This window comes from Oryza sativa, chromosome 1, assembly GCF_034140825.1.
Source record: "Oryza sativa Japonica Group chromosome 1, ASM3414082v1".
NCBI classification, from domain to species: Eukaryota; Viridiplantae; Streptophyta; class Magnoliopsida; order Poales; family Poaceae; genus Oryza; species Oryza sativa.
Genome location: NC_089035.1, coordinates 3,379,250 through 3,401,189, shown reverse-complemented (window position 1 = coordinate 3,401,189; position 21,940 = coordinate 3,379,250). Strand labels below are relative to the sequence as shown.

The 21,940-nt window shown below is 44.4% G+C and overlaps 4 protein-coding genes across 4 annotated transcripts; 3 read left to right on the top strand and 1 right to left on the bottom strand.

Annotated features, from left to right (window-relative positions):
• The first annotated feature begins 121 nt into the window (after positions 1 to 121).
• On the top strand, positions 122 to 885 carry LOC112937637 (uncharacterized). Its single transcript, XM_026022526.1, has 2 exons — positions 122 to 512; positions 869 to 885. The coding sequence occupies exons 1-2, from the start codon at positions 122 to 124 to the stop codon at positions 883 to 885; spliced, it is 408 nt and encodes a 135-aa protein (XP_025878311.1).
• Positions 886 to 1,542: 657 nt separating this feature from the next.
• LOC4327138 (uncharacterized) lies at positions 1,543 to 5,667 on the top strand. Its single transcript, XM_015766018.3, has 10 exons — positions 1,543 to 2,447; positions 2,546 to 2,669; positions 2,750 to 2,818; positions 2,938 to 3,027; positions 3,119 to 3,230; positions 4,044 to 4,140; positions 4,225 to 4,286; positions 4,382 to 4,867; positions 4,939 to 5,126; positions 5,235 to 5,667. Exons 1-6 carry the CDS (start codon positions 1,617 to 1,619, stop codon positions 4,087 to 4,089), a joined length of 1,272 nt encoding a protein of 423 aa, XP_015621504.1. The 5' UTR covers positions 1,543 to 1,616; the 3' UTR covers positions 4,090 to 4,140; positions 4,225 to 4,286; positions 4,382 to 4,867; positions 4,939 to 5,126; positions 5,235 to 5,667.
• A 4,789-nt stretch (positions 5,668 to 10,456) lies between these two features.
• Positions 10,457 to 11,809, top strand: LOC112937636 (F-box protein At5g49610). Its single transcript, XM_066306950.1, has one exon. It carries the CDS (start codon positions 10,467 to 10,469, stop codon positions 11,796 to 11,798), a length of 1,332 nt encoding a protein of 443 aa, XP_066163047.1. The 5' UTR covers positions 10,457 to 10,466; the 3' UTR covers positions 11,799 to 11,809.
• A 3,424-nt stretch (positions 11,810 to 15,233) lies between these two features.
• Positions 15,234 to 16,022, bottom strand: LOC107277399 (uncharacterized). The gene has a single exon (XM_015789138.3). It carries the CDS (start codon positions 15,930 to 15,932, stop codon positions 15,420 to 15,422), a length of 513 nt encoding a protein of 170 aa, XP_015644624.1. The 5' UTR covers positions 15,933 to 16,022; the 3' UTR covers positions 15,234 to 15,419.
• Positions 16,023 to 21,940: the final 5,918 nt, after the last annotated feature.

Genomic DNA, 21,940 nt, shown 5'->3' with positions numbered 1-21,940 from the left:
GGCGCAACCCCGTTCTGGGTTGCATCCTCGTCGGCAGCGGGGCGTAGGGATACGGATCTTGCGTCTGCGTGCCTACTTGTCGGCGTCGACGAGGACTTGGAGGAAGCCGGAGGAGGGGTGGATGAAGCTCAACTTCGACGGGTCTTCCAAGCACTCGACCGGGATCGCGAGCATCAGCACCGTGCTCAGGCGAGGGCTCGAGCTGGCGGTGCAGAACGGGTGGCGCCTCATTTGGGCGGAGGGCGACTCCAAGGTGATGGTCGACGTGGTGCGCGACCGTGCCGACATGCAGTCGGAGAAGGACCTGAGACTGTGCAGGGAGATCGCCACGCTGCTCCCGCAACTCGACGACATGGCCGTGTTCCACGTGTGCCGCGGCGGGAACAAGGTGGCCGAGCTCGGCCACAGGGTCCCCACCTGGGTCGCCGGGGCGTCGTACGTTGCCCTGGCCGCCGTCTCCATCGTCGTTGTGCCGCTCCCGTACCCGCAGCTCCAGCATTGCCACGCGCGCTGTGCCGTTGTTCGCCATTGGCCGAAGGGGAAGAGAAAGAGAGAGATAAGGAGAGAGGAAGGGGAAGAAGGGTTGGAGAGAGAGGATGACCATGTGGCCCCACATGTCAGTGGGTCCCATTGTATATTTTTGTGTGAATGATAAATGGGTCCCACAAATATATTTTTAATTTTAATGCTATATAAGCGTCACGTCAATACCATGTGGGATAAAGACCCAATCAACACCGTCATGTCAGCGCCACATCAGCGAAACCGTACTCCAAAACCACTAAGGAGTGAAATTACACTGGTTTCATTAGTTCAGGGAGTTATTCTATATTTCTATCTGGTTTTTTGGTTAATGGGCATGAATTAGATTCGGTCGACTTTTAAGAGAGTCAAAGTGACCTTTTCCTTGTGGGTTTGCCTTGTCGCGCGTGTATGACTGGTAGAATCATCAGTAGCATGCCTTTGTGACGGCGCCTAGAAAAACTATTTTAGAAATAGATCCTTTTTCAGCTCGGGCCTCATTGGCGCCGAGGTCATTAGGCTTGACAGTCGACACCAATTACGTTGGCAGCGAGACTCATACCGCTGTGGCACCATAGGCTCGATGCCAATGAGGTTGGTTGTTTATGTAGCACTGATTCTCATCGTATCCATGACTTATCTACCATAGAGATCGAGGGTGTAGATGACAGTATCATTAGCGTGGAGACGCTAAAACATCGGAGTCGATGATCGTGGCATAGAGAAAAAAAAAGGAGCATTGGCGAAATCAATTTTCGTAAAGACTCATTTAAAAAAAACATTGTTAAACAAAAGAACAAATAAAATGTAGTAAAAATCACAGTGCAAGTGCAACCCACTCATCCGATACACCACCATGTCCCCACCTTGGCTGGAACTGGAAGCCTGGAAGGCGTGGTCCGCCGCGTTAGAAATCCAATCCACCACTCACTCCATTAGTTTAAAAAAAAAAGCCGCGTTAGAAATCCAATCTACCACTCACTCCATTAGTTTAAAAAAAAAAAGTCGCGTTAGAAATCCAATCCACCACTCACTCCATTAGTTTCAAAAAAAAAAAACAGAGAGAGAGAGAAGAAAAACCCTAAATCTCGGCAATGGAAGGCGACGAAGAGCCACCGGCGGCGGCGGCGATGGCGGCCGTGCTGACGGACGATTTCCTGCTCCGATCCATCCTGAAGTGTCTGTGTCCGAGGGATGTGGTCCGCGCGGCCCTTGCCAACAAGAGCTGGCGGCGCGCGGCGGCCCTCGCCGTCCCCCGCACACCGCCGCTCGTCGGCTACCTCCTGCACCCGGAGAAAATCCGGTCGGCCCAGATCCCCCCCGTCTTCGTCCCCAGCGACGCCTCGTTCCCGCGCCTCTCCCTCCCCTTGGCTCCCGACGACCTCTCCGGTGTGTCCGTGCACGATGTCCACCACGGCCTGGTCCTTCTACTACCCTGCGAGCTTCCCGACATTCTCCTGCTCCGCATACTGGTGCTCGATCCGGCATCCGGACGCCGGGCTCTGCTCCCTCCTCCGCCGCGCGACGCTCTGCCCGACGACCAGTGGCGCCAAACCCGGCGCATCATCGGCGCCGCGGTGCTCTCGCGCGCGCATCCCAGTAGGCTGCACTTCCAGGCGGTCTGCGTCACCATCGACGACGACCGCCCTCGCGCCTGGGTCGCCTTCGTCAACGGCGAGGATTGCCTCTGGTGCATCCTTCCACGCTCCAAGCATGTTAGGGTTCTTCGTTTTGATCTCAGCATGTGCTGTGCCGCCCACGATCAGGGACAGATCTGCTGGATCGCCTCCAACTCCAACCAAGTGCTCGCACTGGAACCTTCATCTTTGGAGTTTCAGTTCATAACTTCTTCTCCAGCTGCTGTGCCGGTTGATGTATTTGCATATTTTCTGTCTTGGCCACCTGCATTTCTTAGCCTGCTCGAGGTTGTTTTCTCACGGTTCCAACCTATTTAATAATTTAGATTTGTCCATGCAACAATTGTGTTTGCTAAACTAATTTATTGTTGCTAAACTTATTTTAGGAGAATGATGATGCGCTAACTGACAGCTTGATGAGTCTTATTAAAATAGTCTTCTACAATATATGCTACGTGAGAGGATTGTTTTCTAAGGAGTTCTTCTCTGATATGCCTTTTCTACCGACAGGTTGAAATCTTATTTGAATCTATACCTATTCTTTTGTCACACTTGTAGCAATGAACTGATAAGTTTGTTTCTTATGACAGGGATGCAGATAAAAAAGCTTACGCCGATGGATGACGAGTCCCAAAGGCTTGTTGATTGGCTAGAAAAAGGTGAAAAGTACCCGACATAGCATGAGCTCCTTAAATACTTTGCTTGTCCAGCATATGGTTATGCGTGAAAAAACAATTTCTTATCTGTCCATTTGATTAACTTTTGGTATCAAACTTAGGTGTTTATGATGCTCTGAAAAAGAAGTTCCTCAAAACTATCATCTTCTCTATCTATGATGAGAAGGGCCCTCTGTTGGAGGAGTATTGCCGTAAGTTTCTGCTAGAGTGGGGCTTTGGCTTACTAATAGCATATCAAGCTGACATGGCTAATACTATCACACATTTACATTTCTTTTGCAGTATCATTCACATACTTCAGCGAAATTACAATCGACTTACGGCTGACGGGATCCACTCAAAGTATATGGACAATGAGGTCCGATGCAGCTGAGAGCTTTGTTAATCAAATTTGGTGAGCCTCTTATACTTCTACTAGAACTTCATGGTTCGGACAACACGACATGTACAGCAGTGAAACAGGTCCTGAATGGGGCAACATGTGAATGAAATGAACCAGATTTTGAATAGGGCAAAATGTGAACAAAGTGACATGCATAACTTGAGGTGCTAGAGATGAACATCCTTTTTGCAGTAGAACTGAACTTTCTTGATCTTTCATTCCATACTCAGGATTATAATACAACCTAGCCCAGCTTCGACTGGTATTTCAATATGCAATCAAAACCAACTAACTGGTTGATCAGCAAAGTAAAGCCTTGTTTACATATTAAAAATGCATGTGGGAGTATTGTTTACATAATTGGTTAAGGATATTCTTCTAGATTACTATTTCACCTCAAAAAATTCTTCTAGATTAGTATGACCAAAAGGCGCGTGCGAGAAAATTGTCATGAATAAGGAGACCCTTCTGTATTTCCAGTGACCTATGTGGCTATTTCAAAGTGAAATGTATTATGCCTTTTTGTTCAACTGAATTGAGTGAACCATGGGTGTTTTCTCCAGTAGTAATATTAACCTGAAAAATATTTTATATCTATCACTGCTGAATAATTTAGTTCATACACTAGTAGCTTCCACTGAAAAGTACTCTACCCATATGCTAGTACCTGCATCCTCTCTATTCTAGTTATAGTTATATATATTGATCCATCCTGAAATTCTGAGCTGCTACACTGATGTACTATCTCTATGCACTGACAGAAAATTGTTCCATACAACTTTGTTACTGGAAACTAACACAACCTTCTTTTCCCCCTATTGTCAGCCTCTGGACTATGAACCTCCTTTTTTTGAGAGTTATGATGATATGAGAAAACGTTGTCCGCTCCCACTACATACTACTTTATCAGATTACTCACAAGGTAATTGTATGAGTCATTTTAAACTAGTTCTGAACATTGGTCTCTATAGCCCTGAGTAAATGTCTTTTTGTGCTCATTATTCAGATTTGATCAGTTTACATGATGTAAAATCAGTGCTCTCCAACAATCCCTTTCATTCCAACAAGGTGATAATTTATCTCTATTTATATTCTTATGTTCAATGCATGCACCTTTCAATTTCTTTTCGCCTGAACAACCTCTGCCGTCTCATTTTAATTAGGTTTTTGCAATGGACCCAAAAAGCAAAATCCAACAAGGGCACCTTTTTTGCATTACTAAGAAAGATGTCCACTTCTATTTTGATTCTGGTGCTAGCCACCACATGTGTGATGATGATAAACTCTTCAAAAATCTCCATGAGGTTCCTACTGAACATCAGGATACTGTTTATGATGCTAGTGGCGACCCAGTGTGCCTGCACATGTCCGGTGAAGTGATATATGATCAAATCAAATTGAGTCCAGTATTCTACCACTCTACTCTCAAATTTAAAGTTATATCTCTTGGTGAACTGGATGATTCTAACACCCTCATGTATGTTGGAGATAAAAGGATTAAAATCTTTGATGTAAATAAAGGTGAAATGATCGGCGAGGGATATCTCCACGAAAAGAGAAATGAATATATAGTTCGAAGCATCATATGCAGAAAAGAAGAACAACAAGCTATAACCAGATCGATGTTGTCCTCAACGGCAATTGATGAGGTTAGTTCTAGGCTTCTAGCCCTTCTATCCATACCTGGTAACTTCCTCTCATAATTTGTCTTTACTTGCAGAAAAATTTGTGGGTAGTTGATTCTCTATGCTGCAATCACATGACTGGTATAAAGGGACTTCTATCTGATACAAGACACGAGGTACAGTCATTTGTTACCCCCAGAGGTGCATTTTTAAGCTCAAAAATTGGAAATGTGAAGACTAGTACAGTAACACTGTTTAATGTGTTGTACTGTAAGGGACTGAGGTATGTTCATTACAATTGAATCGTATGTTGAAAATGTTCTCATCCAATAACGTATGGGTTGCAACTGTTTACTAATCCAATTTAATGCTTTCTTCTATGCAAAAACAGACAGAATCTCATATCCGAAGGTCAATTAGACCGTGACGGCTATTCATGTACAAGGCTTGCTCACAAATGCAAGATTCAGTGGAGAGGGACTCAAGAAGTTGTTGGTCTAGCTCATCAGGACGAGAATGCACTGTATTACGTGGATTATTTTCACTATGTCAGCGACCCATCTTTGAAGCATACGAGGAATGATGGAGAATGCATACAGAAGTTGAAGCGTCCGCGGCAAGATGGATCCTCTCCATCTAGTAGGAAAAGGACTGCGTAAACTGGATAGATGTGTTCATTTTGTCTTTTGTAAACATGAGAAGAATACCACCCAACATACGAAGATTTGATGTGCTCTGTTGTTTCAACATTTTTAAACCTCGTTCTTACAGATGATGGTTGCATGCTAGTAATACCCAGGAAAATGCTTTTTCCATTTGATTTACATTGGCTCGCGTTAGTATAGCCCTCAAAAAAATCTAAGGATAAAGTTTCTTTATAGATCTGCATTAAGGTTTTTATATGTATTGCTACTGGACTGTCGAGATGGTCCGGATTTTACCGTGACCGAAAACAAGGGAGCTTCCTTTGAGGCATAATTTGTTGAGGCGCGTCCAATGTAATACTGAATTTTAACACATTTTGGTAAATACCAAATGTTGTTGGTGTTGAGATGCATTTGGTTTACAACTTTGCAACCTTACCAGATCTTACTATATTTTGCCAATAGTAAAGGGTCTAATCTCTGGCATTTCCACCATTCTACCTTTCCTATAATTCCCATGTGTAGTTTTATGCGGCCGAGTAGCAATAGAAACTAATTTAAAAATATAATATTCATTTACTAGCAAATATGCCCGTGCGTTGCACCGGGTGAATATCAAACAAATATGGATGGTTAAGATTACTTGTGTACTTATAACACGTGCACAAAAATATTGAATTTGTACATACCTTGCAAATATCTCCAAGTTTTATACATGGAAATATCAAAACATATCTCATACTGTATACATATTTAGATTCAGGTCGTATCTCAAATTTTATAATACATGCGTGAGATATTCCAAATTTTCTACACATTCAGAACATATTCCAACTTTCACAAAATTTCATAAACAGGGGCAGTTATAGCTCTGATTTCACCATGCTCTACAAAAGGAAAAAGGTAAAGGCATCTGCAATGGGAAAGAAACACACTTTGTAGTATCAAAATAAAATTCACTAAAAAATCTTTAGTGGAATATGTGCGAATTTTGACATGAAACCATATTAACGTTGGTCAAATACAATATCATATGATTAATACTTTCTAGATAATTTTTTTGTTGGTTTCATTTATCTAAAAATAATCTATGAGTGATTAAATAATTGATCGTAATTTCCCAGTAATTTTAAATGGCTTAAAATAGTAGCAAACAAATTTATGTAAATATAAAAAATAATTAAATCAGTTGCTTAGAAAAATAAACTGATTTTGGCCTAGCATTGTGGTTTAGGGATGAATTTCAAATTCGGGGACAACTTGCGGGACCAAATTTGAACTTATCTGTGCGGAGTGTATACATGGCCCATGAGGTGGCCCAATTATGTGGCGACCTGGGAACGGCAACCCGACGCGGGAGAAGCCGCAACCGTTCGATCTGATCAACAGTCCCGATTGATCCGGACATATATATAAAGTCGGCAGCCCAAACCCTAACCCTAAAATCATTTCCCCTCCCCCCTCTCTCTCTCAAAACGACGGCGTCAGCGGCGCCTCTCCCCCTCCGCCGCTCCCCCTCTCCCTCCCGTTTCGCTAGCATGGCACGATGTTGGCGAGTGCTCGACGCAATGCAGCGAGGTGAGGGTACGACGACCATCCTTCCATTTCCCCTCTCCCCGTCGGCCTCGATGGTGGGGCTACGAGCCTACGGCGCAGAGACGGCGGCGACGGCTGTCCTTCTCTCTTTCTCCTCTGTTTCCGAGCAGGAGGAGAGCGCTGGAGGGTGGGGCCCCGGGGTAGAGGGAGGGGGTGCCAGCGCAATTGGGGATGTGGTGAATGTGGCCGTGCCCGGCTGGCCAGGCTATGACAGGAGCGCGGTCGACGGCAATGGTGACGAGCTCGGAACAACTGGATCCGACGGGAAACTCGCTCATTTGTGTGATTTTTTCCCTTTTTCTAGGGTTCTCAATCTGTGTAACTGTCCGATTGGATGATTCTTATTCTTTTAGATTCTCCGTGTAGTTCTATTCGATAGGATGACTTTTTTCAGGTTCTCAGTCCGGTGTAGTTCTGTTCGATAGGATGACTTTTTTCAGGTTCTCAGTCTGTGTAGATCTTTGATTTGATTTTGTGCTTTATCCATAGTACATGATTGGTATATAGATGATGAGGACATCACTTCATCGGATACGCTCATAACTTCACACGTTACAATGATAATTCCAAGTCCAAGTCCAGTTCGGCCTTCGGAGACAGTACTGACTTCAAACGGACCTAGCGCCTTCATGCCAACTCTGATTTGGGTGATCTTGGACTTCGTGGAAAGCTTATCTCGCTACCTTCAAACGCATCCGGTCTCATATCCAAATTCATCTCGAGTAAACGGGAATAGCCAAAACAAGACAGTGCTGTTGCTGAAACCGAACTTGGGCCTTGGGCCTTGTAATAGACTAGGCCCATCTCATAAGTGTCTCCCTCCACCTCCACGAATTAGCACTTAACCCTAGCTTTATTTTCCTCTATAAATAGCTTTCTACATCCTCAAAAACTTTTGGGTTTTGTTTAGTTGAATTTTGCCAAGTGCCATTCACCTTGTCTCTAGTCCTCGTTCGATTAGTCGGCGACTATTGATTCAGAGCCCCCAATAGTTGGTGTGTTGATTTGCCGGGTCGATTAGATCTACCACTTCAATCGCAACTATTTCTTTGTGCTTAATTACCTATTCGCAATATTTAGATTGCATCTTATCTTGTTCTTGCAGTGTTCTCTCGTTTGCATTGCAGGGATCATCAACCGCGCGTCACGGTTGGTACGACATCGTTTGTGGTGTACCGATTGCACGGCATCCTGGACTTGTTCTGGTTGGTAGCCACGTCGTAAATGTCACACTCGATCAAAACGAGAGTTATCCCCTCACCAGAAGATCGGGCCACAAGAGAGAGCGTCATCAGATTGATTAACTTGTAATGCTTGTATTGAACTTGGTACTACTGTACCTTTTCTTTAAATTGTGACATTGTCTTTGCTTGTGGGATATGGTTGAACTGATATTTGGACATGTAAACGGGCATGCCCGCGGGCATATGGCGTCCGCGGGCGACGGGCATGGGAAGTACTCATTTCCCGTCATGTAGTAACGGGCATGCTCGCGAGCATAAATTACCTCGCGGGCACGGGCATGGGTAGTCACCACCCGTGCCTGTCGTGCCCGACTGCCATCCCTACACATAACTTACCCTAACCAATGCATTTCAACCCAAATCCCCCAAAATATCCCTAAATCAGCTAGGGTCTCGACGGTGAGGTTAGCGGAAGGAGGCCGAGAGGTAGCGGTTGTAGCGGCCTCGGCGGTGAGATTAGCGGCAGGAGGCAGCGCAGTGCAGCGGGGTTAGCGGTGGTACAGTGCGGCTGAATTAGCGGCGGGAGCCAGTGCAATGGCAATTGCTAATCGGGACTGCATTTTCTATACATGCAAGGAGAAAAATGAGAGGGAAGAACGATTTGAGGATTTTTTTTTTTGGGATTCTGGTGTTACTATATAGCTACAAGGAGATATATGCGACGTGTTGTGATGTGGAGGGGGTTGAGAGCAAAAGTGTTACCTACGTGGCATGCCACGTTGGCGGTCAAATGCAATCAAAGGACGTTTGGACCAAGGTGGTACATTAAACCAAGTTCACGGATCTAAACGTGCAATTTTTAAGTTCACGGACCTAAGGCCCTGTTTGTTTCAGCTTAAGATTATTGTAATCTAGATTATCGAGCCAGGTTACTATAAGCTAGATTATAATAAGCCGACATAAAATAAGTTGTTAGCTGTTTGTTTCTCTGGATTATTAGTTGCTTGTTAGCTATTAGCCACCCAATAATCTAAAAAGGCACCTTTAGAGTAGATTACCATATTACATTAATCTGGCTTATAGATTGTAATAATCTGTTATAATAAGATATCTGTTTGTTTTAGCTTACATCTAATAATCCAGATTATAATAATCCTAAGCTGAATCAAACAGGGCCTAAGTGACACCACCACACAAGTTTAGGGGCCGGCCATGTATTTCACTCAAAAGGTTTTATGCTACTAGAATGTTGCTGAGTACATAGATTCCTATTTTCTTTCAAGGAAGAGCGAGGCTGGTTTGAACTATTAATTTACTGAATCGAGTGAAGCTGTGTTGCGTAACAAGACTATAGGTTGCCAAGGCCTATAAGTACAAGTGGTCGCTCTAATGGTCACTCTCAAACTTACTACTTGAGTGACTTTCGTCACTTAGCTTCTTTAATAGGGTTCAAACAATATAAGAATTCACAATATGAAGAAAAAGTCAATGAAAAAGTTTATAAATTAAAGCATTATGATTGCTATAAACATTATAATTGAAAATTTTAATGAAAAATCTTCATTGTTTTGGACTGAAAAGGAAGGAAAAATGGGTTTTTACCCATAAACTAATGAAAATATTAGTCCTCAACCCGTTTCTCTTTGACCCAGCCCATAAGTGAAGCCACGGTATCAGTTCGAACAACCCTCTTCAACCTCCGGCTGAATCTTTCTCGATCTCCTTAAATTGGTTGACAAATCGACGTGGAGACAGCTGCGGTAGAGTTTGGCCCGGCAGCGAACCGTGTGAACTAAAAAACAGCGAAAAAGGAAAGAAAAAAAGACAGACCAAAAATGCGTACGATACGAAAGCTTTACTTATTTATTAATTCGGTACGGATATATATATATATATATATATATATATATATATATATATATATATATATATATATATATATATATATATATATATATATATATATATATATATATATATATATATATATATATATATATATATATATAGATAGATAGATAGATAGATAGATAGATAGATAGATAGATCAGTTCGCCTGCACCGATCGATCTCCATATCCCGCGTGCGTCGCGTACGTCCTGCTGCTTCGTCCGCCGCCGCCGCCGGCGTACGCGTACGCGCGCACATATATAGATCGATCCGTTTGTGGGTGTGACATACAGTACGTACAGCAACGCGATGGCGAGCCCGCGAACCAAGAAAAGGAAGACGGGCGATGAGCGGTCGGCGGCGTGTGGCGTCACGGTCACGCTGCCCGACCACGTCGTGACGGAGGTGCTCGTGCGCCTGCCGGCGAGGTCTCTCGCGAGGCTCCGCTGCACCTGCCGCTCCTGGAACGCCGAGGTGTCGTTGCCCGGCTTCCAAGACAGACACCACGCTCTCGCCGCCGCCAAGTTAACCTTCCTGGAGCCTGCACCTACGCACATGGGGTCGTACCGAATAAGAAGAAGGCTCAGTAGGCGGACTTTGCCGTGGCTCAGCAATTGCTTCGACTGTCCGAGAGTGATCGGCTCCAAGCCCTGCTGGGGCCTCGTCCTCATTGCCAGGCCGTGCGAAGGCTACTCCGTGTGCAACCCTACCACAGGTGAGATTCTGCATCTTCCCCGGTCGCACCGACCTCACTGTGCCACTGTCATGGGCTTCCACGCGCCGGCCAGAGAGTTCAAGGTGGTGCAGTTAGGCATAGACGAAGAGGTAGTGGGCAAACTGCACGCCATTGTGCTCACCGTTGGCGACGCCCGAGGCTGGAGGGCCATCTCGTCGTTCCAGCTCGGCCTCGGTTTCACCGACGACGCCGCCAGCATCGACCGCGATGTGCAGCCGGTGTTCGCGGATGGGTGCCTCCACTGGAGTTTCAGGACAAACTACCTCGACAAGCCCCACGGCGTCCTCTCTTTCTCGCTCGCCGACGAGTCCTTCCGCCGTGTTCCCCAGCCGCCTTTCTCAATGGTCGACCTCGTTCCGGTCCACTTGAACGGAGTCAGAAACTACCGTCTGTTGCGAGCCAAAGGCATAAGGTCCGGGAGCGGCGAGGAAGTGGCCATGCCGGTTGGGAAAACGCTCGCGGAGCTCGACGGCCGCCTGTGCATGGTACGCGACGTCCGCCACCGCAGCGACCACGACGTGCTGTTGGAGATATGGAAGCTGCAGGACTACGACACCGGGAGCTGGTCGCTGGACTACCGCGTCGACCTGCCAGCGCCGGGCCAGCGCCAGCGCCAGCTGCTCACGGCACCGTGGCTCGTCGTCCCGCTCACCTACCTTGGTGGCTCCCCGCCGGGAGACAAGAAGAGGAAGCTTCTTGTCGCGACCACGGCGCACGAGGCTCATGTCTACGACCCGGACTCCGGCACTCTCCGGACGGTGGCCTCCATTGACAGCTCGGGGGACGGGGACGACGATTCAATACGTCTCTTGCTGTACCAGGAGAGCCTTGTTCGGCTTCCTGGCATGCAGCATGGCCTAGGAAATATTAAGTTTGTACAACTTTCCAATAGTGAGCATATGTAATCCTGAGCTCGTAGCTAGGCAGAGTGAATACTTAATATATTTGCATCCACCGCGTCCAGAGTTAATCAAGTGTGGCCAGTTTTATCTCTCAACAAACAAATATATCCTTAATCGATTTTGCTATATCTCACTCGAAAGATTTTTTCTTATCTCTCACTCGATTTTCTCACTCAAATTTACAGTGCATTTTCTTGTAAGTTACAGTGTAATTTATAAAACTTACACTGTAACTTTTGTAAGTTACACTGTAATTTTTGAATTTTTGCATGTAAATTTTAAATTTTGTATTGGATTTGGTCTTTTTCTTGAGGATATGGTAATTTAGTGTCCATTATGGTGTTTCTTAATTGCTTTTTGCTTTTTATTATATCTATCGGATTTTAATCTAAAGATTAAAAATCTGTGTGATACGATCATAAAAATCTTTCGAAAGATGTATAGGTACTCCCATCCTTAATTGCTACAGGATTGTACGTGTTAGCCACTTTGTGGAGCCTTCGATCAGTTTCTTTTTTAGATAAAGTCCAAAATCGTTGCCAACGCAAGGGTGCGAGGAATTCACAAATATATCACTTAACAAAAAATTCGGCTTCTAAAAATTATAAATTATCAACAAATTTGATTGTGGATAAATTACATAGTTATAGTTTGATTTGTTAATCAATTTGTAGAAATCAAATTTAAACTTGTTATTGTATCGTGAAGTGATATATTTATTACATACTAGTGAACGTGCACGTACAAAGCACATTGATACATAGAATTGTTGATCATTTACTGATACATTATCTCTTTTTTTCCCCTCCAAAAATTGTATGTTCCAGGCGTAAAAATGCACACTTTGAAAGGAACTTTAGTGGAAGTGTCAGGTTTCAGGTCAACAAGCATTTTTAGGACTCCATTCAGGATATTGCCCCTTGGGGGAACAAAAATAACATACAATAAGAGAAAGTGCAAAGCATAATTTGTGGCTTTTATCAGCTGAAAACCAGCATAGCTAATAGTTGGCACTTAATTAATAAAGGTTGTTCTCTTGTTCACATATTAGAAGACAAAAATAACGAATCTAGGAAAGCATTTCCCCCCATTTTGATTTAGGCAGCAACTGAAGGTTACATCTGGGAGGGGGAGGGCGCCGGCCGTCTCGCCCGCCACGCTGTGCCACTCCCGCCGCGCCAGGCCGGCACCCCGCCGCCGCGCCCCTTGCCAGAGCGCCATCCCGTGCGCGCGGCCGCGCCAGGCTGGCACCCCGCCGCGCGCCATGCCCGCCCCTCCCCCTCTGGCGTGGAGAATCGAGAAGAAAGGGGAGAAGAGAACAGAGAAGGAGATAAGAAAGAGAGAGAAAGAGGAAGAGAAGAAGGGAAAGAAAAGGAAGAGGACACTTACAGTTGGGACCCACCTTCTTTAATCCAATGAAAAACTTTGAATCGAATTTTATCGTAGTAAATGAACTCATATGAAAAAGTTGTCAAAAACAAAGTTGCAGAATTCATTGACATCTACCATTTTTATTTTGGTAATTTTTCCATCCGAGTTTTATTGAACTATAGAAAATTTGAATTTTAAAATATATGAAATTGAAATAATTTTTTGGGTAGTAAATGTTTTCAAATGAAAAAAACTGTCAACACCAAATTTGTAAAACGCATCAAGATCTACAACTTTTGTTTGGGTCATTTTTCTATGTGACTTTGTTTAAACAGTTTGAATTTGAATTTCAAAATATGATACCTTCAAACAACATTTTCAAATACTAAATGATTTCAACTGAAAAAGTCATCAATAAAAAAGTTGTATAACTCATCAAGATCTATAACTTTTATTTTTGTCATTTCTTCATCCGACAAAGCGATAGTTACATTTTTTACAAAATTTACATATCTCACATATGGTTTCATAAGTTATAAGAGAGATATGTAAATTTTGTGAACAATGTTACTATTGCTTTGTCAGATGAAGAAATGATCAAAATAAAAGTTGTAGCTCTTGATGAGTTCTACAACTTTTATGTTCATGACTTTTTCAGCTGAAATTATTTACCGCTTCAAAATATTATTTGAAGTTGTCATTTTTTTGAAATCCAAAATTTTAATTGATAAAACAAAGTCACAAGAAAAATATGGCCAAAATAATAGCAGTAAGAACACAATAACACAATAGAGCATGATTTTACAAACGTTTAGGAAAAAGAATCATCCAATTTGGAGTTCATATGAGTGCGATAAACTAGTCTTAAGGAGCTGCATGAGAAAATTAAGGTCGATTTTTGCATACACCGTCACCCTCAACCACAAAATTGGATATAGCAAAATTATTAACACTAAAATTTGGAAATGTTGATATGTTCTATTAGAAAAAATAATGAATTATATTTCTTCGTTGATTTGTGATGCTTAGTTTGAGGGGTTTTTATGTTCCGATTAATATTCGTCACCGTATTCGTTTCGTTTCGTATTCGCTCCGTATCTGTATTCGACAATATTCGATTCCGTTTTTGTATCCGGGGTTTCCGATTCCGATTCCGAAAAAAATGTGAAAATGAATATGGTAGAGCTAGTTTCCGTCCGTATCCGATCCGTTTTCATCCCTAGCTGCTAAGAGATCTCTAAGAGCAAGTTTAATAGTATAGCCCACTACTAGCTTTAATTTATCTATAGTTAATTTAATAGTCAATTCATACAATAGTTGTTTACTATACTATTAATATATGGTCCCACCTGTCATACACATATTGTGTTTTGGAGTCTGCGACTACAGATATGTAACCCACTACTTTTCTCTCTCATCTTTTATCTTATTAAAATATGTTTACAGCTCACTAATAGTCTACTATTGTACCTGCTTGAGGATCTGAATGAAACTCAACGCAAGTTGAGCGATATAAACTGAACTTTATCCCCTGCGAAAATCAGACCGCTACAAGTCTACAACTGGTAGCGGTTCAAACTGGGCCCTTCAAAGGTATAGTAGGCCCAGAAATTAACTTGGACCGCAGGAATCAGGATCAATCGAGCGTGAGGACGACGATCAGATGCAGAGCTCGCGTGATTTCCAAGGAGTATTCATGAATTAGTTCCCAAATCATTGCCGGGAATCTCAGCGTCCATCGATCTAGCATTGCCTGCTGCCGTGGTATCATCGAAACCGATGGGTCTCGTTGCTGTTTATCTGAACTTCTTTTTTTTTTTCATGTACAAAAGAAAAAAAAAAGAGGGCCGGGGTTGGGGGGGGGGGATCCAACATGACACACAACCTCACTTCATGAGTTGAGTTCATATATATATATAACTTGCAAGTGGTTTAATTTTCATTTAATTTCGCATCAATCAGAGCTGCCGACTTGTTTAATTTTGTATGAACAAGTTCGTTCGCTTTGGTAAACCCAAATGAACTTTAAAAAGAAGTTGCAAAATGTTGTTCGAAGATACAAGAAGATAGAATGGAAGTCGCTTTGTGCTTCGAAAATTATACACAGTTGTTGATTTCAGAATGTAAAATCGGCACATCACTAACACAAAAGGTGAATAAAAATATTTACCGGGCACCAGAGGAAATTTACACACCAGGCAAAAAAACCACTGTGAATTCAGAGAAGAAAAAGAAATTAAGCTAGGCGCTAGCTCAGGGATCCTCGGTGATGCACGAGAGGTGCGGCTGCCACGGCGAGGCATGGCTGCCGGTGCTCATGCGCCGCCGGTGTTGGTGCTGCTGCTTCTGCGCCCTCATCATCCTCGTCGTCTCCGGCGACGCGCTGCCGGCCGGGCTGCCCAACCGATCGGCGGCGACGGCGCTGCCCTCCGACTTGCTGCGGACGTGGTGCCCGCGGCCGGCGCCGCCGCCGCCGGTGCTCGTCCTCCTCTTGGCGTCGGGGACGGAGGCGGCGGGGATGAGGAAGTAGATCTCGCCGCGCTCCAGCTCCGACTCCGGCGACACGATGAGTATCCGCCCCGCCGCCCCCTGCTGCGACGAGCACGGCCGGCTCAGAACGTGGTTGGGGTGCGCCGCCAGCACCTCGCCGGCGGACACGGCGCGGCCGTACTCGTCGACGCGGCCGCTGAGGTGCACGATCCGGACCAGGTCCAGCGCGCCGCACGGCAGCACGCACGCCAGGCAGCATCTCAGGTTGTTCCCCATTTCTTCTTCGCTCCTCGGTCGAACACTTGGCGATCGAGCTAACCCACCACCTACCTACTAGCTTAGCTTCTCTTCTCTTCTCTTCACTGTGTTGAGCTCGGTGAGGTTGGCCATGGATTGTATATATAGGAGAGGACAAAATGACAAATTAAGGACTTGTTTAGTTCGCGAAAAGAAAATTTTTAGGTGTCACATCGGACATTTAACCGGATATCGAAAGATGTTTTCGGACACGAATGAAAAAACTAATTTCATAACTCGCTTGGAAACTGCGAAACGAATTTATTAAGCCTAATTAATCCATCATTAGCACATGTGGGTTACTGTAAAACTTATGACTAATTATGGACTAATTAGACTCAAAAGATTCGTCTCGCGATTTCCATGCAAACTGTACAATTAATTGTTTATTTTATCTATATTTAATGCTCTATATACTTGTCCAAAGATTCGATGTGATGTTTTTGTGGGAAAAAATTTGGGAACTAAACACGCCTAAAAGAAGCAAAAGAGAGAGAGATAGATAGAGAGAGAGAGAGAGAGACTTAACACCATTAACAGTAGGGTTTTCATCACTTCACCGTTTGGTGAGATCACCTCATCTCACCTCACTACTACTCATCAGTCATGTGTGCCATGACCTTATCTAGATCCTAAACAACAATTAGGTTTGTCTAATCATGGAGAGATGCTGGGTTCTACTAAGTACTAACCCATGTTCTAATGTTTTTTTCCTTTTTTCAAGATTAGCAGCTAGTGCCTTAATTAGTTAATTGTGCTGTGTTTTTTTCTTTTTTTTTCTTCTGCTGGCTGCAATGATTCGAGCATCATGGACACAGCCATGCTGCCTTGCTGTACCTTGGTTGTATGCTAATATGCTATGCCATGCTACCCTCTGATGAGTGTGCTTCCATTGCATGCATGCATGCATGCATGAGTGCTGCAAGCTAGCTAGCCGATTATACTACGAGTGTGAATGCTCAATTGGATATATAGGAGTTTAGGTAGCATGGATTTGTTTAAGGGCCTCCATTGATTAGTTGTTTGGTGCCTTCATCTATATAAGTTAATTAACATATGAACCTGGCCGTGCAACATCTTAATTTTTTTTCGTAGTAGAATTAAGGTGAATATGGAACAGACCATATGCTAGCCTACAAGCTAAGAAAGCTATAGTGTTGTTACTTCTGATGGATTGTATATATAATGGCTACCTAGCTTTTTGAGACGATGATTAGTTAGTATGTTAATTCGACGTGCTACCATACGCTGAACTAATCGAGTGATTAGTCGAGCTGAACGCAACGACAAGCCAAGCTGTGACAAAAATTATTGTGCAGGTAGAGTAGTAGCTCTCTGGCTTAGATCATCAGTGCGGTCAACGCATTGCACGCGTTGATGCTTGTTGCCACCGTGTTTCAGCTAGATTGCGTTGCATGACAAGTTTGCATTGCTCGATCGCTAGCTTTACAATTTAGCTCGACAGATCGACCACAGCCGACGACCTGCATAATTGTTCCATCCATGCAAGTAGAGGCAGGGCGAATTAAGCTAGGAGAACTATTATGGCTCAACTTCATATATAAATGTATGACACCCCTTACTACTAGGTATAAATTAATATAATCTTGGTATTTATAAATATGGTTGTGTACATCTAAGTTTGTGCGCAAAAAAGAATTACTTAAAAATGGACTATACATGATTAAAAAAACTTTTTGAAATGGAAAGTATTCATATATTAGAATATGTGTATATATAAATACAGTGAATTTTATTGTAAAAAATAAGGTGTTCCACATGCTGCCTTTCCTGCGTAGGAACTGAGCTTTTATGCGGCACGGAAACCAAAGCAAGCAATTGACCTATAATTAATTAATTATTAACTATTATAAACTTAAAAAATGTTCATTCATTTTTTTTAAAAAAACTTTTATATAAACTTTTTAAAAATTATATCGTTTAATTAACAGTTTGGAAATATGCTAACGGAAAATAAATGAGAGTTAATGTTTACAATATACTACCCCTCTGTTTCAGGTTATAAGACGTTTTAACTTTGGTTAAAGTCAAATTGCTTTAAGTTTAACTAAATTTGTAGAAAAAAGTAGTAACATTTTCAACCCAAAACAAAGTTATTATGAAATATATTTAATTATTTATTTGATGAAATTAATTTAGTATTATAAATACTACTATACTTGTTTATAAACTTAGTCAAACTTATAACCTTAAACGGAAGGAGTAGAACGGAATCTAATTATAGTATTGTTATGGCTACTCATGTGGATCCACTGCGAGTAGATTCCTAGCTCGATCGCGGCATTACTGTGTTTGAGCTGTGCGAGAGATCGATCGGCAAGTTGCGAGTTTAAAACATGCTCGTGTACGCGCGTACGAAGAACGGTACGTTCGTAGGCACGGCCACGCACGTACGTTTGTCCACACGTGGGAAGGAAAACACCGTGCCCGATCGGATCCGTCGCGCCACGGACTGACACGTGTGCGTCACGTGGGCCCGGGGTCCACGTGGGCGCCTTCCCTGTCCATCGCGGTGGGTGCACCAAACATGTGTTTTCCCATTTCCTACTTTAAGATTCGGACTCCAACCGTTAGCTGTGCATGACGTAGCTGATTAGTAAATTCGAGAGTTTTTGATACGTAGACTCACTGGGCCGCCATTAGACGTTAGTGAAATCCGAGCCCAGACTTGTGCAGTTTTGTTTCTTAAGATCACTTTGACTCCCTCAACTGACGACCGAATCTAAATCGTATCCCTCAACCGCAATGCCAGAAATCTCGACCCCCGAACTTGTAAATCCAGTGCAATTTGACTCCCTTGCCGGTTTTGGGAGGTGGTTTCGCTGACGTGGCGCCACGTGGCGCTTATGTGGCGATATTGACCGAGTCTTTGGTCCACGTGTCGTTGACGTGGCACTTACGTGGCAATAGAATTAAAAAATATGCGTGGGACCCATTAGTCATTGGCACAAAAAGAAATGTGGGCCCACTGACATGTGGGGCCCACATGTCAGACCTCTTCCTCCTCCCTATCTCCCTTCTCTCTCTTTCTCTCCCCTTCTTCCCATTCGGCCGATGGGCAGGAAGGCGGCGAGAGCGAGCTGGCGGCATCGGGGCGTATCGGAACCGAACCGGGGGCGGCGGTTGGCGGCTAGGACGGCGGCGGCTCGGCCGCGGTGGCTCACGGCAGACGGAAACGGCGACAGCGGGAGGGAAGTGGGGATGGAGGCGGCGAGGAGGGAGTTGGCCGGCCAACACGTTGTCGCCGCCGCCGCCGCCGTTGTCCTTCCGGCCGTTGCTCTTCCGCGAGGCCGTCCCCAACGAGCCGCCGCTCCAGCCGTCCTCCCCCGTTCCAGCGCCATGGCAAGCGACGAGAAGCCGGCGGCGCGGCGCCCCCACCCGAAGCTGCCGACGACGATGAGGCCGAGCGGTGCGGAGTCGTCGGCGCCGCCGCTCCCATCCGCAGCCGCGCTCGCCTGCTGCTGCCGCTGCCTCTCCGCCATCGCGCTCGCCCAACTCCCTTGCCGCCGTCGGCCTACTCCCGCCTGTTGCCGTCCACTCCTCAACCGCGTCTCCGCTGCTTCCATAGCCACCGCCGCAGCGGGCTCGCCTTCGCCGCCACGTGTCGTCTTACCTCACGCGGCTGTCGCCGTGCTCCGGGAGCCCCGCCATGGGCGTCGTCCTGCTCGTGTGCGTCGATGGCCGCCGCCGCTCCGGTTACGCTGCGCCCCGATGCCGCCGCCGCTCTCCTCGTCCGTGCGCCGTCGCGATCATCAGTGGACCCCAGCGGTGCGCCGCCGCCTCCCCACCGAGGCCGAGCCGGGCCGGCCGCTCGCTCTCGCCGCCCTCCCGCCCGCCGCCGAATGGGAAGAAGGGGAGAGATTGAGAGAAAGAGAGAGAAGGGAGATAGGGAGGAGGAAGAGGACAGACATGTGGGCCCCACATGTCAGTGGCCCACATTTCTTTTTGTGCCAATGACTAATGGGTCCCACGCATATTTTTTAATCCTACTGCCACGTAAGTGCCACATCAACGCCACGTGGACCGAAGACTCGGTCAATATCGCCACATAGGCGCCACGTCGGCGAAACCACCTCCCAAAACCGGCGAGGGAGTCAAATTGCACCGGTTTTGCAAGTTCGGGGGTCAAGATTTCTGGTATTGAGGTTGGGGGATACGATTTAGATTCCGTGGTCAGTTGAGGGAGTCAAAGTGATCTTATTCCCCAGCAAGAAGTGAGTGTCATTGCCACGCGATTTCAAAACAGGCCCAGGAACAGAATTGTCATTCCCGTGATAACTGAAGATTTCGTCAGCTCAGTTGTGCCTTTCCGGGAGCTGTAAGGCGGTGTTCTTTTCTCAAGAAAAAAAATTAAGTGTTTTATTCAAAATAAGTTGGTATTTACGTATGATTAATTGAGTTTTAATCATTACAAACTAACAAAAATAGATTAATTTGGTATTTTATAGTAACTTTCATATAGAAAGTTTTCATACGAAACGTACCGTTTGACTGTTTGGAAAGTGTGTCACAAGTATTCAAAATTTTATCCAATTTTTATTGGAGAAAAGAATAGACCCTAAGATTTTCTCTTTAATAGAGGAAGGAGCTCAAAATTAAGCAATTTGCTGGGTAGTCAACGGGTGAAACCAGGTTACCTAGCTATAATTTTCTGGATTACATAGCAACTGATTATCGGAGGTTGCAGCTAGCAGAGCTCCCAAACAGGGTTTAGGTCCTGTTTTTTTTCCAAGAGTTGGAAGAAGATTAAGGTTTTCATGGCACGTTTTTCAAGCTGCTAAACGGTACGTTTCACACAAAAACTTTCTATATAAAAGTTGCTCTAAAATATCATATTAATCTATCTTTTAAGTTTATAATAATTAAAACTCAATCAATCATACATTAATACCACATCGTTTTGCGTAAAAAATTTAGTTTTCATCTTCAAGAGAAAAGAACACCACCTTAGTCCACGTTCGGTTGGAGAGGTTGGAAACCTTTTCTCTGGACACGGAAAACAGGGCTATTTATTACCATATGATTATTAAGCATTAGCTAGAAAATAACTTAAAAATTGAATTAATATGATTTTTTACAATAACTTTTCTATATGCTACATCTTGATTAATTAGTTGATAAAATGGATAAAATTAAAGGTGACAACCACCTCACTATAAAACTTGCTCTTAAAAGTTTCGGGAGAAGGTACAGCTACAAAAAGCTCCAATTAGAGCTTTTTAGCTCTTGTTTGTTTCATAGTCACTCTTATGACAAGATTCTTTCTCGTTTTTTAATCCAAAATGTCAACTGTTCAAAAAAGTGTGGCGCAATCCTACTTTTACTAGTTAAAGGTGTGACTCACCTTTTTTTATTAGCTAAAATTTATACATGTATGAAACAAAAGTATAGAAAATGATGACAAACTTAGTATGGCATCCAACCAGAAGTTTTCGGCTAAGCCGGCTTAGCTGCCATGTAAGAACTTCACACATGGTTCTTCCGGTCCCGGCCTAGCTGTATACTCGAACGGTATGAAGAACCATGTGAAGTTTTCGCTTAGCTGCATGCCTACTTACATCAGTTCTTTCTAATGTTGAGACGACGACGACGACGATCAATACAGTCAGCTAAGACAACCGATGACAATTTTGACGATTAGTTGTGCCGTAGCTTTCGTGGGTGAGCTACTGACTGTGAATGCACCCAGCCACCACCTCGTCGTAGAGGCATCCTGACAGGTCTCACTCACTCACGGCCTCAGACGGGACACGGGCATGTGCACAGGGGCTCTGATCGACTCATGCCGTTTTTGGGTAAATCCGTTATCTGTCTACGATAGATGCGGTTCGTGATCACTGATCGCCGTGTTCTTCCAAATTCGCGAAACACGCTAGTCTGTAGGGCTCACTCCCGTTTGCTTTGCATTTACGCGCGGTACTGGCTGTTAATTATCGTTCGAAGTTGACACTTGACACTCACAGATC